Source organism: Lontra canadensis, unplaced genomic scaffold, assembly GCF_010015895.1.
Source record: "Lontra canadensis isolate GAN:19392208 unplaced genomic scaffold, GSC_riverotter_1.0 scaffold6, whole genome shotgun sequence".
NCBI lineage: Eukaryota > Metazoa > Chordata > Mammalia > Carnivora > Mustelidae > Lontra > Lontra canadensis.
The window spans coordinates 2,022,572-2,039,539 of NW_022631000.1; the positions used below are offsets into that span (position 1 = coordinate 2,022,572).

At 38.3% G+C, this 16,968-nt stretch overlaps 1 protein-coding gene and 1 non-coding gene across 6 annotated transcripts in view; one reads left to right on the top strand and one right to left on the bottom strand.

Moving 5' to 3' along the window:
- The window catches only part of LNP1 (leukemia NUP98 fusion partner 1), a 36,077-nt gene extending 29,395 nt beyond the window's left edge, over positions 1 to 6,682 (top strand). For all 5 annotated transcript variants that reach the window (XM_032852041.1, XM_032852043.1, XM_032852042.1 and 2 more), the window contains 2 exons: positions 2,155 to 2,385; positions 6,206 to 6,682. In XM_032852041.1, the coding sequence (XP_032707932.1) occupies positions 2,155 to 2,385; positions 6,206 to 6,355 (381 nt within the window). In that variant the 3' untranslated portion in view covers positions 6,356 to 6,682. The remainder of the gene's footprint in view (positions 1 to 2,154; positions 2,386 to 6,205) is intronic.
- Positions 6,683 to 7,431: 749 nt separating this feature from the next.
- On the bottom strand, positions 7,432 to 7,535 carry LOC116864837. The gene has a single exon (XR_004382096.1). It is a non-coding gene; the product is annotated as a U6 spliceosomal RNA (small nuclear RNA).
- Between the last annotated feature and the right edge of the window lie 9,433 nt (positions 7,536 to 16,968).

Sequence of the window (16,968 nt, forward strand, 5' to 3'; positions counted from 1 at the left end):
ATGAACTCATGTTATGAATAGGGCAGAGTGCTTCTAGCACTCTAGAAGAGTGGGCTTCTAGCAGAGAATGAAACATAGCCCTTGATGTGATGGGGCATATAGTCTAATGGAGGAGAAATATGTAACAAAATTACCCAAAATATTGATCTTGGTTGTGCTAAATATCATAAAGGAGAAGTACAAGACCCCAGCAGGGCATTGAACCGGGACCAGAACCACCCAGGGTGGTAGGGAAGGGTTTCTGTGAAAGTACAGAATGACTAAAACATGATTCACCATTTCATGGGGTAAAGGGGTGGGGTGGTGAACGGTCATGAGCAGAGAGGACCCCCTGTGAAGGTGCCTGTTTTGGGGAGGAGCAAGTGAGCTGGAGGAAATGACTAACCAGTGAGGCCATCCCTGAAAGGGTGGGTGGGGCAAGAAGAGGTACAAAAGAAAACGTGATCAGATGTGACTTGGTTGGTGTTCTAACTACCCTGGCTGCTGTGGGAATGACAAAACAAATGGGTAAGAGTGGAGGTAGGGTATCCACTACGGGGAGGCTGCTTCTATCATATGGGTGAAAGATTACCTGGGTGGCTTGGATTACGGTAGTAACAGTGATGCTGGAAAAGAGTGGATAGTTTGTTTTTTTTTTTAATTTTTATTTATTTATTTATTTATTTGACAGAGATCACAAGTAGGCAGAGAGGCAGGCAGAGAGAGAGAGAGGGAGAGAGAGAGAGACGAGGAAGCAGGCTCCCTGCTGAGCAGAGAGCCTGATGCGGGACTCAATCCCAGGACCCTGAGATCATGACCAGAGCTGAAGGCAGAGGCTTTAACCCACTGAGCCACCCAGGCTCCCCAAGAGTGGATAGTTTTTGAGAGACGTTTGAGAGATGGAATCTACTGACTCGGCAAGAGATTGTGAAGAGTGACTCCTGAGTTACAGGTCTGAGTGAGTGAATGGTCTGTCATCTTCTAAGTTAGGGGACACATGGGGAGAAGTTTTGAGGAGGAGAGGTGTGAGTTCAGATTTGCACAAGTCAGACTGAGTGCCAGTGGGATACTGCGGGAGAACTTGAGGGGGTGGAAACTTAGAGGAGATGTCTGGGCTAACAATATAAATTAGGAAATCAGATGATAGCTAGAAATTAAAGCCTGAAGATGAGATATTTAGGGAGGCGGTGTCATGTGAGAAAGGAAAGGAAGGGAAGGAAGACTAGTTTAGAACCTGGAGGAACTCCAGCAGTTATGAGCTGTTAGCTGGAGAAGTGAGCAAAAATGTCTAAAACACAGTGGCAGAAAGATCACCCTTGAGGGTGCAGTGGTAGAAGACAAGGAAAGATTGTTTCTGGGAGGGCCATATGGGCTACTGGATTGAATGCTACGGAATGATTCAAAACCAAAAGTGGGCAGAATTTGGAAACATTATTAAGATCAATATCCTGACCAAAACCAGTCTTGCATGCAAAAGTTATATTGGAGTGGGTTGGGAAGTGAGAGAAATTGAGACAATGTTTCAAGATTGGCTTATCTGAGGGGTCTATCCTTTGATTATTTTCCAGGTGTGATTTTAACATTGATGTGATTGTATTATATGATCTCTGTGTCTGCCTGTATGCATGTGAGTTATACTTATTTATTTTCAGGAGATCTATTAAACATTACTAACATGTAGCAAATATTTTTTAAAGTTTTTAAATCTACCATTGATTTTGTTTATATTATTTATGATACACATTGGCTTTATTTTTATGTGGTTAAATTGATTTTTTTCCTTATGACTTTTCTCACTGCTCTTTTGCTTAAAAATTAGTTCTTCATATAGAAATCACATAAATACTCACCTTTGCATTATTTCTTTAACATTTATTTCTTCACTGTAGTTTTTTTTTTTTTTAATAATTTTGGGATTTATTTTACATATCAATTTAAGGCTTGGAATGCTTCATTATTCTACCTTAATGATAGAAGATGAACAAAGCTAGTCTTGGGATGTTCTGGTTAATGTTTTAACTCTACTTCATTGTAGGAGGAAGGTCCGACTGATCAAAAAGATAAAATTTCAGTTCAACATGAGATTTGCTTAGTTGGTTATTTATGGATATTTTGTCCCTGTGTTAATATTATACTGTCTCTTTATACTGCAAAATTTGCATTCTGTATTCCCAGTTTCCTGCGCTTCCCAGAATCACATTGTCTGACAGCCATCCCAGAAGACATTCTCATGAGGACCAGGGATTTCAATGCCATACCCACATGCTGGATTACAGAAAATGCTCAGCAGATGAATCATTCAAAGAGGCACTGGAATCAAAAGGAAGATCTCAGTCCAAAATTCAAGCATTTTCAGAGTCCTTTGAACAGAAACTGTGCTTTAGAACCAAACGCTCCGTCTCTTTGGTATGTAATGGAGTTATTGAATATTTAACCACTTTAGAAAAGGAAACCAGAAGGGTTCATCCTCCCCAAGTTTTAGGAGGATAGATGTAACTTCTTCGTTTATAGTCTAGTGATGAAGTCTTTGAAAAATGACTGTTTTAGATAGCTCAGATGTATATAAAATTGCTTCATTATTTTTATTGGAGATAGCTGGTGTAGGACGAATTACCAGAGGACCATAGGTGGAATGTTTTTGTTACTGAGGTCCTCTGGTTCTTTGAGACTATTTTTGTCAGTCTTATAAATAATTGTGACTTGTTCTTCTTTCACTATTTGAAGAAGGAAAAAACTATCCCAATTGTGCTGTCTTTTCATATCTAATCTAGGAGTAAATAGTGTATGATGGTGGTCTGTTCCCCTGTACTTTTTTTTTTTAAGATTTTATTTATTTATTTGAGAGAAAGAGAGATCAAGAGAGAGAGAGAGAAAGAGAGAGAGAGAGAACAAGCCAGGGGAAGGTCAGAGGGCGAGGGAGGAGAAGATTCCCTGCTGAGCCGGGAGCCTGATGTGGGACTTGATCCCAGGACCCAGAGATCATGACCTGAGCTGCAGGTAGATGCTTAACCGACTGAGCCCCCCAGGCATACTCCCCTGTACTTCTAAAAAATATGCAGAAGGAATTCTCTAAACATTAGTAAGTATCCAAAAGTAGGAGGTGTCCAGGCATTTCACAGGGGCCTATGGGAATTTAAGTGAAGCACAAAGCAGAGATAGGCATGAAATGGGGGAAGAGTAGAAACTCCATTGATAATGCTAAATTTGTTACATAAAGTAATAAACTATAGATCAATTAAGTTGGGGATAGTTTTTGAACTCCACAACATGTTCACTGAGCCATGTTGAGCAAAATAACTTCTTTTTCCTGTTTTTTTTTTTCCCCGTTTTGTTTTATTTTGGAATAATTACATGTCTCTGCCATGCAGTAGGTAGAACAAATAAGTGACCAGGAGTATTGCCACCTGGTTCTTGAGTTTTGCTCTGTGAACATACAGAGGAAGACATGTGGCTGCTTCCTACCTCATTGCCCATCTGAACACAATGCTTTCTGCTTAGCAGTGATGGCTGTTGGTACTGTCACCATGCATCCTTGGCTTCTAGGTGGCACCTCAGTTTCATCAGAGAGTGACACTGTGTATGGTTTCCCTTCAGGAGGCTGCTCTCTTCACCTGATCATAAGAGAAACTCAGGAAATTAATACCGATACAATAATTTTATCTCTAATTTATTGATTTTGTTCATATTTTGCCAGTTGCCTCAATAATATTCTCTATAGTGAAATTCCAGATTGTGTGTTGCAACCAATTTTCACATCCCTCTAACTGATCTTATTCAGGAACAGTCTTTCTTGTCTTAAATAAAGACAAGAATAAAATAATCTAACTGATTTTATTCTGGAACAGTCTTTTCTTGTCTTTCATGACACTGACATTTGAAGAATACAGGCCAGATATCTTTTAGAGTGATGCCTCATTTGGGTTTAGCTGACATTTCCTTGTGATTAGATTTAGATTATGAACTTCCAGTAGGAATTTAAGAGGAGTGCAAGAATTCCTGTTTTAGAATAAATTACATGATCAAGTCACTAATTATATTAATCAGGAGATATATTGGCCATAAGTTTTTTCTGGAACAAGTTATGATATAAGTGTCTTTTGAAAAGAATTTTAATCTGAACTGTTCTTTGTTGATTCTGATGTCCTCAGAAAAAATTTCACATAATAACATATCTTATGTAACTGCTTACACGATACCATTTGCTAATATTATAAGCCCTAACAGTGTATAAACATGAAATCAGTTCTCTTATTTAAGGGGATACTCATTACATTATCCCTAAAATATCAAATGTTAGCTAGTATTTCATTTCCCAAGCTCTTTCTTTTGAGTACCAAGGCAATCAAGACAGCATTTTCAAATTTTTGACTCAAACACTCTTTTCACAGTTCCATATAATAACCAGAAACCTGCTAGGAATTTACAAAATCATTTAATTTTTTTCATATTACCTATGTAAACAATGGAATAAATAATTTTTTAAATATTTTATAACAGTTTTAAGTTTTATAAATTTTATCATTATGTAAAATTAAAAATTTAGAATATACATACAGTTTAAAACTTGTTCTTATTTAACAATTGACATACTTTTCTAAAGCTAACTACACTAAAAGTGTGGTTGATCAGCAAATCTAAAACTGATTTCTATTTTGGCTGGGGACCAAATGTTGAGTAATGTGTAAACATCAAAAAGATCCAGAAGCTAGTTTCGTGACCTGATCATGACCAATAACATCAAATTCTTTCATTTTGTTACTGAAAACTTCGATAGTCTTATTTTGATAATTTTTACATTTTGTTTATAAGCAATGAGAGAAGAAAAAAGATTCCAATTCATTGTTTACAAGCATTTCTCAGATAGTCTTTCTTCTCAATAAGGGAAAAGCCATCATTTTATTTTGAAAATAATCGTCATTATAGTTTCTCTTTTTTATATTGCTCTTATAAGCATTCAAGATCTAATACGACTGCTAGGTTTAATGAGAATAATCTGGAGGCACATTTACAGAACAACTATAGTTTTTAAGTTTCTCTTAACCTGCATCTCAGCTTCGTCATTTGTTTCACTTTTTGACTTTGGCCACCAGACCATTATAGATAGAAATGAAACTATCTAGGTATCAAAACAATTTAGCACTGAGGAGTAGCTGACACGACCACAGGAACCAGACACCCTCCTACCTCAGCCTGTGGGATTGAGTCCTGAGGTGGTTCCTCTGACTGGCACGCATCCCAGGGCATATTCATTTGACAAACGCTCAGCTGTTCCCCTGGGTTTCCAGTTCAAATGGAAGAGCAGGAGAGTCATGATGTTATCTGTTTATTATTTTTTATTTTTTAATTTAATTTATTTTTTTCTATTTTAAAAATAGATTTAATTTTTTAATTTAATTTTTTCTATTTTAAAAATAGAAGTGTAAGTAGATGCCATCACCACATTTATCAATGCCATCTTTTAGTCAGTAATTCCTTCGAAAGACACTCCTGGACCATGGAAACGAAAGAAACCTTCCTCCTTCCCACCCTGTACTTCCCTAACATATTACCCTGTTTGCTCATTATCATCGCACTTATCACTATCTGTGATTTTCTTGTTTCCTTTTAGACTTACTGTCTATCCCTCTTGACGCAGGGGTAATATTGAAGAAGTAGGGTTTCTTTAGTTAGTGCTGTATCTCTTAATCTTAGAACAGTAGTATGTGTTCAATAAATCAGTGAATGTGGACCCCTGAGCAACCAGCTGGGGAATGTTAATGTGCCTGGATATCATTTCCTCAACACTTTGTTCTTCACATAGCCCTCACCTTAGAACTTAATACAAACCCTATTGTTAATGTTTTAAAGAAGTAGACACTGGAAGGTTAGAATCATCCCATATATGATTCACTTGCCATATTCCTTTTCAGAAAGCACCAGGAGACTATTAATTATATTGTACTGTGAAATCACATCCCTCTATAGGTCAGAGTTGTATATAGGTCGAGTTTCTCCCATAGACCATGGGTGTCTATGTTTGTGCTAACACCTGAGGCCCCATTCCTTTTATTTATGACTAAAACCTTTAGCAACACCCTTGGGCTTCTGCTAAATTTCTTATGAGAAATTAAGATGTGGAAATCTACTCAATGACCAGGGCTTTCTTCATTTCTGAGAGTTAGGAGAAATGTGGCTCATTGTCAGCTGTCAGCACACTTCTACCATTTCTCTGACCTTTCCCTTTCAGGGACCTGAGAGCAGGAAGGAGAGGAGCGAAAGGGAATGCCTGAGGATGGAGATAAAATCTCGAAAGAAAGTGGAGGAAAGAAGGAACTCTAGGAAGGAAGAACACGGAAAAGCACACATGTCCACCTTGGTTGAAAGAGAATCCAAATAGTGTTTCCACATCATGTCTCCAGATGCCAGGTTTTGGTGGCACTTGTGAAGGAGTGTCCACAAATGCTGAGTGACTGCAGTGGTCCATCGGCGCAGGGCTCCCCAAGATGACTTGCACCTGACTCCCACTGCTTCTGATATCTTAGTTGAGAGTGTGATCTGCTATGTGGTCCTTTTATGGGAATAAAGAAAATAAAATGTATTTTAATAGAAGAAGTGATTCTTAAAAATGTAAAGAAAGATATTTAAAGAGCCACCAACGCATCTTCACTAACTCTTCTTCTGCATCAACCTTGCAAATAAGTTTAAATAAAAGTCATTGATGTGACTCTAAGTTTACTTCTTTATCAGAATTATGTAAGTGTGTCTAACGGCCGTCATCTAAGGGGAACTGGTAATTAACGTGCCAAACACTATGCTGAGTTCTTACCTAAAATAATCCTCACTACTCTGAGGTGGGACCTATTATCTTCACTTGCTAGCTGAGAAATTTAGACCATCTGGAAATTCACTGATGAGGTGGCAGAGTTAGGGCCAGAGCCCGGTTCATTCCAACTCATGCCTCTAACCTGAGGCTGGAACTTCATTTCCCTTTAGCCCTGGCTCCTAACTTGGGGTGTGTGTGTGTGTGTGTGTGTGTGTGTGTGTGAGAGAGAGAGAAAGAGAGAGAGAGAGATGTGCATGGAATGAGTGGATGTGAATGAGAAAAGCAGGAGCTGGGAGTAGCTTATGATTTTGATTATGTGGGTGGAGACTGATTCTCTGAGGTCAGCTTTATGCTCTGGGTTTTAACTTTATGAAACCATATTCTTATTTCTTATTTTAAATTTTATATTGAGACATAACTGACATATAACACTATATTAGTTTCAGGTGTACAACGTAATGATTTGATATTTTTAATATATCATGAAATTATCACCACAATAAGTCTAGTTAACATCCATTATCATACAATTACAAATTTTTTCTTATGATCAGAACTTTTAAGATATACTCTTTTAGTAACCTGCAAATATACAACACATTATTACTAGCTATAGTTACCAAGCTTACCTTATATCCTATGACTTATTTAAAAAGATGGAGTGCTTCCTGAATTTACGTGTCATCCTTGTGTAGAGACCATGCTAATTTCTGTATCATTCCAATTTTAGTATATGTGTTGCTGAGGTGAGTACTTTTTTACCCCAATTTTCAGCTTTATTGAGATATAATTGACAAAATTGTGTTTTAAATTGTACAAACATGATGATTTGACACATTATGCTTTGTGAAATGATTACCACAATCAGGTTAATTAACACATCGAGGCCATATGCTATCACTATTTTTCTTTCCTAGAAGAAAAGATACTAGAACTCTCCCTACTTATTCTTTTTTTTTTTTTATATTGGAGTATAACTGACATTTAACATCCTATTAGTTTCAGGTGTACAACATAATGATTTGATTTTTGTATACTTTGTGAAATGATCACCATAGTAAGTCTCATTAACATCCAACATCACACATAGTTACAATGTTTTGTTTTTTGATGAGAACATTTTTTTTCTTTAAAAAAAACCTGGGTGGCTCACTCAGTTAAGCATCTCAGGTCATAATCCCAGGTTCCTTGGATGGAGTCCCACATCTTGTGGGACTCCACTTGTACTCTCTCTCTCTCTCTCAAATAAATAAAATAAAATAAAAACAAAAGAAGTGTCTGTTAGCCATTTGTATGTCTTCCTTGGAGAAATGTCTGTTCATGTCTTCTGCCCATTTTTTGATGTGATTATCTGTTTTTTAAGTGTTGAGTTTGAGGAGTTCTTTATAGATCTTGGATATCAGCCCTTCATCTGTAGTGTCATTTGTGAATATCTTCTCCCATTCTGTGGGTGCCTCTTTGTTTTGTTGACTATTTCCTTTGCTGTGCAGAAGCTTTTGATCTTGATGAAGTCCCAAAAGTTCATTTTTGCTTTTGTTTCCTTTGCCTTTGGAGACATGTCTTGAAAGAAGTTGCTGTGACCAATGTCGAAGAGGTTACTGCCTATGTTCTCCTCTAGGATTTTGATAGATTCCTGCCTCATGTTGAAGTCTTTTTTTTTTTTTAAAGATTTTATTTATTTACTTGACAGACAGAGATCACAATTAGGCAGAGAGGCAGGCAGACAGAGAGAGGAGGAAGCAGGCTCCCCGTGGAACAGACAGCCCAATGCGGGGCTCGATCCGAGGACCCTGGGATCATGACCCGAGCTAAAGGCAGAGGCTTTAACCCACTGAGCCACCCAGGCGCTCCCTCATGTTGAAGTATTTTATCCATTTTGAGTTTATCTTTGTGTATGGTGTAAGAGAATGGTCGAGTTTCATTCTTCTACACATAGCTATCCAGTTTTCCCAGCACCATTTATTGAAGAGACTGTCTTTTTTCCACTGTATATTTTTCCTGCTTTGTTGAAGATTATTTGATCATACAGTTGCAGGTCCATATCTGGACTCTCTACTCTGTTTCACTGGTCTATGTGTCTGTTTTTATGCCAGTACCATGCTGTCTTGGTGATCACATCTTTGTAGTAAAGCTTGAAACCAGACAACGTGATGTCCCCATTTTGTTTTTCTTTTTCAACATTTCCTTAACAATTCAGGGTCTCTTCTGGTTCCATACAAATTTTAGGATTGTTTGTTCGAGCATTCTGAAAAATGCTGGTGGAATTTTGATTGGGATGGCATTGAAAGTATTGATTTCTCTGGGCAGTATAGACATTTTAACAATATTTATTCTTCTGATCCATGAGCATGGAATGCTTTTCCACCTTTTTGCGTCTTCTTCAATTTCTTTCATAAGTGTTCTGTAGTTCCTTGAGTACAGATCCTTTACCTCTTTGGTTAGGTTTATTCCCAGGTATCTTATGGTTCTTGGTGTTATAGTAAATGGAATTGATTCTCTAACTTCCCTTTCTATATTTTCATTGTTAGTGTATAAGAAAGCAACTGATTTCTGTACATTGATTTTGTATCCTGCCACATTACTGAATTGCTGTATGAGTTCTAGTAGTTTGGGGGTAGAGTCTTTTGGGTTTTCCGTATAAAGTATCATGTCATCTGCAAAGAGAGAGAGAGTTTGCATAATCATTAGCTATCAGGGAGATTCAAATCAAAACCACATTAAGATACCAACTTACACCAGTTAGAATGGCCAAAATTAACAAGATAGTAAACAACAAGTGTTAGAGAGGATGTGGAGAAAGGGTAACCCTCTTACACTGTTGGTGGAAATGCAAGTTGGTGCAGCCACTTTGGAAAACAGTATGGAGATTCCTTAAGAAATTCAAAATAGAGCTACCCTATGACCCTGCAATTGCACTATGCGGTATTTACCCCAAAGATACAGTTGTAGTGAAAAGAAGGGCCATCTGTACCCCAATGTTCATAGCAGCAATGGCCACAGTTGCCTAACTGTGGAAAGAGCCAAGATACCTTTCAACAGATGAATGTATAAAGAAGATATGATCCATACATACGATGGAGTATTATGCCTCCATCAGAAAGGATGAATATCCAACTTTTGTATCAACATGGACGGGACCAAAGGAGGATTAAAACAATGAATCTTGGAACACTGAAAAAATAAAATAAAATAAAATAAAATAAAATAAAAACAAAAGAAAAAACCCCAACACAACCTCCCATTTTGGTATCATTGATATCCCCAAACTGCACAGATTTAATGTACAGAATTTCATGAGTTTGGACATATGTGTACACCCATGGAACTATTACCACCAATCATCAATTCCTCTTCTTTACTCCTCAACAATGCTCTGAAGCATGGCATTTCTTAACTACTTCCACAATTCATACAAGTCCTTCCTTCTTAGTATGGATCCTTTAAATAAAAATTTTTTTAAAGTAGGCTCTATGCCCAGCATGAAGCCCAATGTAGGGCTTGAACTCATGACCCGAGATCAAGACCTGGGCTCAAGACCCAAGCTGAGATCAAGAGTTGGGCACTTAACTGACTGATCCACCCATGTACCCCAGTATGGATCCTTTTTTGAAATTACTTAAGGCAAAATTAGTATGTTTGAGAAAGTTTTCCTTGCAGACATATATGATGAGAACTTTTAAGACCTATTCTTTTAGCAACTTTCAAATATGAAACAATGTTATTGACTATAGTCACCATGCTGTACATGACATTCATATGACTTATTGAATGACTGGGAGTTTGTACCTCTTGACCCCCTTCACTCATTTTACTCACTCCTTTATCTCCCCTCCTTTCAGGCAACAACCGATCTATTCCCTGTATCTATGAGTTTTGTTTCATTTGTTCATTTGTTTTGTTTTTTGGATTTCACATGTAAGTGAAATCATACAGTATTTGTCTTTCTCTGCTTCACTTACTATTCACTTAACATAATGCCCTCAATTTCTATTCATATTGTTGCAGATGGCAAGATTTCCATTTTTTTGTGCCTGAATAACATTCCATTGTATATATACACCTTCTCAGATTTCAGTCTATGGCAATTTCCAGTCTGTGGGATAAGGTAGATAGAGGCAGTCTACCTTCTACAGAAAATGTTTTCATGAAAGTCACCCATGATCTCCTTACTGTCAAATGCTATGAAAATACCCCTCTGATTATTTACCTTTTATAGGGCTTAAAAGTGGCAGCATCTGACACCGCTGTCTACTCTGTCCCTTTTGAAATTTTTTCTTTGGTTCTTGTGGCCTATACTCTTTCGGGTTTCCTGGGACCTCTGATCAATCTTGGTTGGTTTTTGGTGAGGGATCCTTATCCTTGGAATGCTGGTTTTCCTCTGTGCTCTGCCTGGGCACTTCTCTCACTCCTTATTCCCTCTGGGGAATTTCAAGCATTCCCCTGGCAACAGCTGTGTACAAGTGGAAGGTCCCCCAATCTATCCTGTGGGGCAGACCTCTCCCCAGACTACCACACTCATATATACAACTGGCTCTTGGACACAGAAGTAGCTGCAAGTTTCACAGGCATCTCCAACTCATCTTTTAAAAGCAAACAACAATTTCTTGCACGGTCTGCCCCTGTTCTGCCTCTCCTCCATGTTCCCTATCTCAGTGAATGATGGCATCATTTACCAGTTGTCATGTGAGAACCTGGTTGGGTCTGAAGTCATCTCCCACTCGTCTTCTTCTCCATCCAGATAATCATCAACTTGTCCCTATTTCACCTCTAAATATCACTTGGATTTGCCCAATTCTCTTCATTCTCATTGCCACTACCCTATTTCAGGCTCTTTCTAACTCATCTTCATTCCAACAAAAATGATAATATTTTGGATATATTTGGTAAAATAAAATATATTATTAAAATTAATTTTATCTGGTTTTTCCTGTTTTTTTTTTTAATGCGGCTACTAGGAAATTTAAACTCACATATATTATATGTGTCATATTTCTGCTGACCTATATTCAGAATAACTCTCAAGCTTCTTTTTGTATTACTTGATATTTGCTTTTAAGTTCTACTCAGTTGAAGAAATATTAACATTCAATTAATCCACAGTGTGATTTTGGGTTAACTGGCCTAACGTTGGTACAACATTTCGAAGTTTATTATCTCTTCCCCTTCCTTCCTTCCTTCCTCCCTCCCTCCTTCCCTCCCTCCCTCCCTCCCTTCTTTCCTTCCTTCTACCCATTCCAAATAAAAATGCCTCTGTCCATTCATATTCTTCTCTGTATATAGTATAATTCAGGTGGGTTTTATCATATGGTGTAATGATTTCATTACATGTCTGTCCTTCCATTATACTGTAAACTCTTCATGTCTTCATCTTCTTTGCATCCCAAAATCCAGTAGGTTCCTCTAATATAGTAGCAGCTATACATGTATATAGTTTGAGGGTATCATTCTAAACAACCAGGGCCCGAGAACTTGAATGACTTTCGCTTATTTTAGGCAAGACACTGTCATATATTACTCTCTTATAGCTAGTATTTCCTCCCTAAAATGGGTACTTTTTTTTACTTATAAAAGTAATATCTGGCACACTTTCAAATAGTGCAGAAACATATAACATAGAAAATGGCAGTCCTCTGGGAAAGCCCAGGGTCAGAACTTGGATCTTAATACCGTTCAGCATCACTTTTAGGGCACTCTGGTCTACTCTGCTCTAGGGGGCAGACTTGAGCTGACTTTGGGATAAGTGACATGCAACACAGAGAAACCTGTGGCAGACTGATGACAAAACCACAACCCTTACTTTCAAATAGAGAGAACTGTAGCATTTCTTATCCAAACACTTGGAGGTTGGATTAAACAAAATAAATAGTGGGTAATTTTTGTGATTTAGAATATATCTAAAGCTACATGTCCATGAAGGAAGGTGACACACTGGTTGTAACTACGGGGCACAAAAGGAAAAAAAGGGCTTCAAATACTGTGTAGATGATTTGCATTTGCATTTGGTACAATGGGAACTTTTAAACTGGTAAAGGGGGGGGCGACTGTAAATTCTAATTTTCTCTTTGGAGTTTTAAATATCCTACTCCAACCTTGGATTATATATTGCTGTTTGAGCTGAACTGCTATATCTTTGCAGCCAGTTACCACATTAATTGGTGAGCACGTTTCTGCCCCAACTGCACATAAGGGGTATGAGGAAAAAAAAACAATAGTGAATGAGAACCCTTGTGCATTGTTGATTGGAATGCAAATTGGTGCAGCCACTATGGAAAATAGTATGGAGATGACTCAAAAAATGAAAACTAGAACTACTACATGATTCAGTAGTTCCACTTCTGGGTATTTATCCAAAGGAAATGAAAACACTAACTTGAAAGGATGTCTACACCCCCATATTTATTGAAACATTATTTTGCAATAGCAAGACATAGAAGCAACCCATGTCCACCAATAGATGAATGAATAGATAAAACAGATGTGATATCTATCTATCTACAATGGAGTATTATTTAGCCATAAAAAGAAGGAACTCTTGTCATTTGTGACAACATGAGTGGGTCTTGAGGGGTTACGCTAAGTGAAATAACTCAGACAGAGAAAGACAAAAACCATATGATCTCATTTATATATGGACTATTAAAAAACAAACCCCCCCCAACTACTGATGACTATAGTCAGCAATATTGTATTGCATATTTGAAAAAATAGATCTCAAATGTTCTCATCAAAAGAAAAAAAATGTAATTATGTATGGTGATGGATGTTAATGAGACTTATTATGGTGATCATTTCCCAATATATGCAGATACTGAATCATTATGTTGCACACTTGAAACTAATGTAATATTATAAGTCAGCCGTATCTCAATAAACACCCAACCAAAATAAAAAGCTATGGTAAACTGTGAAACCCCTTTATTTTACTCAGCCTCTGTCCCCTGGCTTATGCATGCATATATATATATATGCCCAGCAGCTCTCGAGTGGCTTAAACCCCAGAAGCGTAGTTGCACCTTGCCCTTGCCTCATGATCTCTGAGTCTCTCCCTTGCCTACTAATTGCCAGGATTCATTTGTTCATTCAACAAAAAAAAATTTTGACTGCTGGTGCTGTGCTGGGGATAGAGCAGTGAGCAAAACATAGAACACCCTGTTTTCCAGGAGCTCACATTCTAGTGAGGAAGACAGATAGTAGACAAAAATCAACACATCACTTCCGCAAAGATAACTCTTAAAAAACAGATGATTGTGTCAGTCTCTAGTTTGAAGAACTTGGCAGGCTCCTCATTGTTTACAGAATTAAATCAAAACATTTTAGTATGGCACCAAGCACCCCATCCAGCTGCCTTCAGACTTTGATGAAGAAGACACTGTGTCCAACTCTTCTTACCTCCTTCCCTCCCACTTCCTCCTTCCTTGGTGCATGATACATCTTTCTTCATAGCACGTATTTTCATTGCTATGATATAAATTGCCTTCAAGTGTTTTGGTGGAGGGATAAGTGCAAACTAATGAAGTCTTCATAATGACTATTGTGTCTATTTGTTTGGATTTTCTGTTTGGGATGGGCACTGGTTAGCCATTCATTAAGAGGTAATAATAATGTTGTGCTGGTCCTGGGCCATTTTAATATGATTATGGAGCTAGCCAAATACTTTCTCAGGAATCTCTCTTCTCATCTCTGAAATACATCCATCACCTGTGATTAGTTAATATGTATTTAAAGGCTTCTCACTAGGTTCTTATAAACAAGTGGCTTTATTTCTCACCCCTCAATTTGCGAGCATAGTAAGATAATGACAAGTCACTATTTCCAGGGAAGTGCAGAAGCAAATAGGGGGAAAAAAAAAGACAAAACAAAACGGAGGAGGAGGAGGAATGAGAGAAACAAAACCAGAGGACTTTTATTTATTTATTTATTTTAAAATCAGAGAACTTTTTTTTTTTTTCTTTTGGCATCAAAGGTAAGTGCTTACTGGGGAGGGTAGTGGGGGGGTGTCAAAACGGAATTTTTCTAACCTGCAACACAGTCTTTACCAATGCTGCTTTCAGTCCTTCCCCCAGATTCCATTTTCCACAAGCGACGGTCCCACCCAAGTGGGCTTCTTTCATGGTAAGACCCGTGTTCTCCCCTATGTCCTCTGAGAGTGGACAGAGTCTGTGGGCGGCCACCACTCACCTGGGTCCTGGGTCCAGCAGAGACTCCAAGCCAAGGCAGTCCAGGCGGGAAGAGTGGAAAAGCGTTCTGCAGGTGAAAGGGGAAGGTCCCATGATAGGTTGTTGGGGTGGGAGGAGCAGGACAGGAGGTGGCCAGAAAAGTGGTGTCCCAGGTCATTTCAGAGAAAGGGAAACTGGATATCCGTCCCTGGGTCGAGCGAACTCTATGGAGAAGAACAGCGGAGCCCCTGTCCGTTTTTACAGTGGTATCCCCACGTCAACCTCCTCAAAGGTTCAGCTTTGTTGACGTGATGGTGGAGAAGGCGCTTAGAAAACACCGGTTCACATTTCTGAAATGACCCAATCAGAGAACTTTTAAAGGTCAGATGATAAATAAGTACTAGGGATGTAAGGTACACATGATGGTTCTAGTTACCACTGCTGTATGATATATATGAAAGATGCTAAGGGAATAAATCCTAAAAGTACTCCTTACAAGGAGAAAAAATTTTTTTCCATTTCTTTTTTAATTTTATCTACATGAGATGGTGGATATTAGCTAAACTTTTTGTGGTAATCATCTTGCAATATACGTAAGTCGCACCTTTATGCTGTACATCTGAAATTTATCTGGTGACGTAGGCCACTTGCATGTCAGTAACAGTGGGGAAAAACAAAGGTTGTCTGATTTGACTGTCCCCTCCAAGTTCCTACTTGAGTCAAGAACCCTTTTTGCAGTGGGTCTGCCAGGTGTGTTCCAGGATTTTCTCGATGATTGCTAGGGCAGGAAAGGCAGCCTATTTCCCTGTGTTAAAGCTTACATGGTTGACATTGTTGTTATCACCCACAAAAAAAAAAAAAAAAGAAGGAAAGAAAAAGTCCTTTCTCACCCCAACCTACAATCTCCCTTTGTGAAGAGCTCGGGAGACACAGGACTTGATCTTTTTCTTTTCCTCTAGGACCCTTCATCATGGGTCTAGATCTTTTCCTGAAAGTTACCATTACAGTTCTGAGAGGGGAGAGCTCATGCCTTTCTTTGTCTCTCTGGTCCCTTGGGGTTTCCTCAGGCAAACATTCCTGTGCCCCACAACATCCTTCACAGAAAACCCAATTTCCACAGCCCCCCTCACTCTAAGTGCCTTCCCTCCAACCTCTCTAGTTTGTCAATTTTCTGCTTGAAATGTGGCATCCAGGGGCTCCTGGGTGGCTCAGTGGGTTAAAGCCTCTGCCTTCAGGGTCCTGGGATGGAGCCCTGCCTAGAGCTCTCTGCTCAGCAGGGAGCCTGCTTCCCCCCCACCCCCCCACTCTGTCTGCCTCTCTGCCTACTTGAGATCTCTGTCAAATAAATAAATAAGATCTTAAAAAAAAAGAATCTATTCTTAAAAAATAATAATGTGGAATAAAATACTTTTGCATAATGCTATTTTGTACAGCATTATTTTATTTAAAAATACCATTTTAAGACAACCTTATTAAGGTGTAATCGACATCTGATAAACTGTACATATTTAAACTGTACAATTTAATACTTTTTCTTTTTTATTGTTAAATACACATAAAATTTACTAATTTGATAAATATGGACACATGTACACACTTGTGGCCTTTCATAAGTTCTCCCTTTCTTTTCCCCATAACCCTCCCACCCTGCCCCATATCTATTTACTTTCTGTCACTAAAGATTAACTTATATTTTCTAGAAATTTATGTTAGTGGAATTATACAGAAAGAATTTATTTGATCTGACTTCTTTCACTCTGCCCAATTATTTTGAGATTCATTCATGTTGATTATTGCTGAGTAGTATTCCATTCTATGGAGGTACCACAATGTTTACCCATTTACTTTTTTTTTTTAAGTTTATTTTATTTTAGAGAAAGAGAGAGAGGAAGCAGAGCAGAGGGAGAGAAAGAATCCCAGGCAGACTTCACGCTAAGCATGAGCCCAAGGTAGCTCAATCTCACCACCCTGAGATCATGAACTGAGCTGAATTGGGCATTTAACCAACTGAGCCACCCAGGCACCCCTATC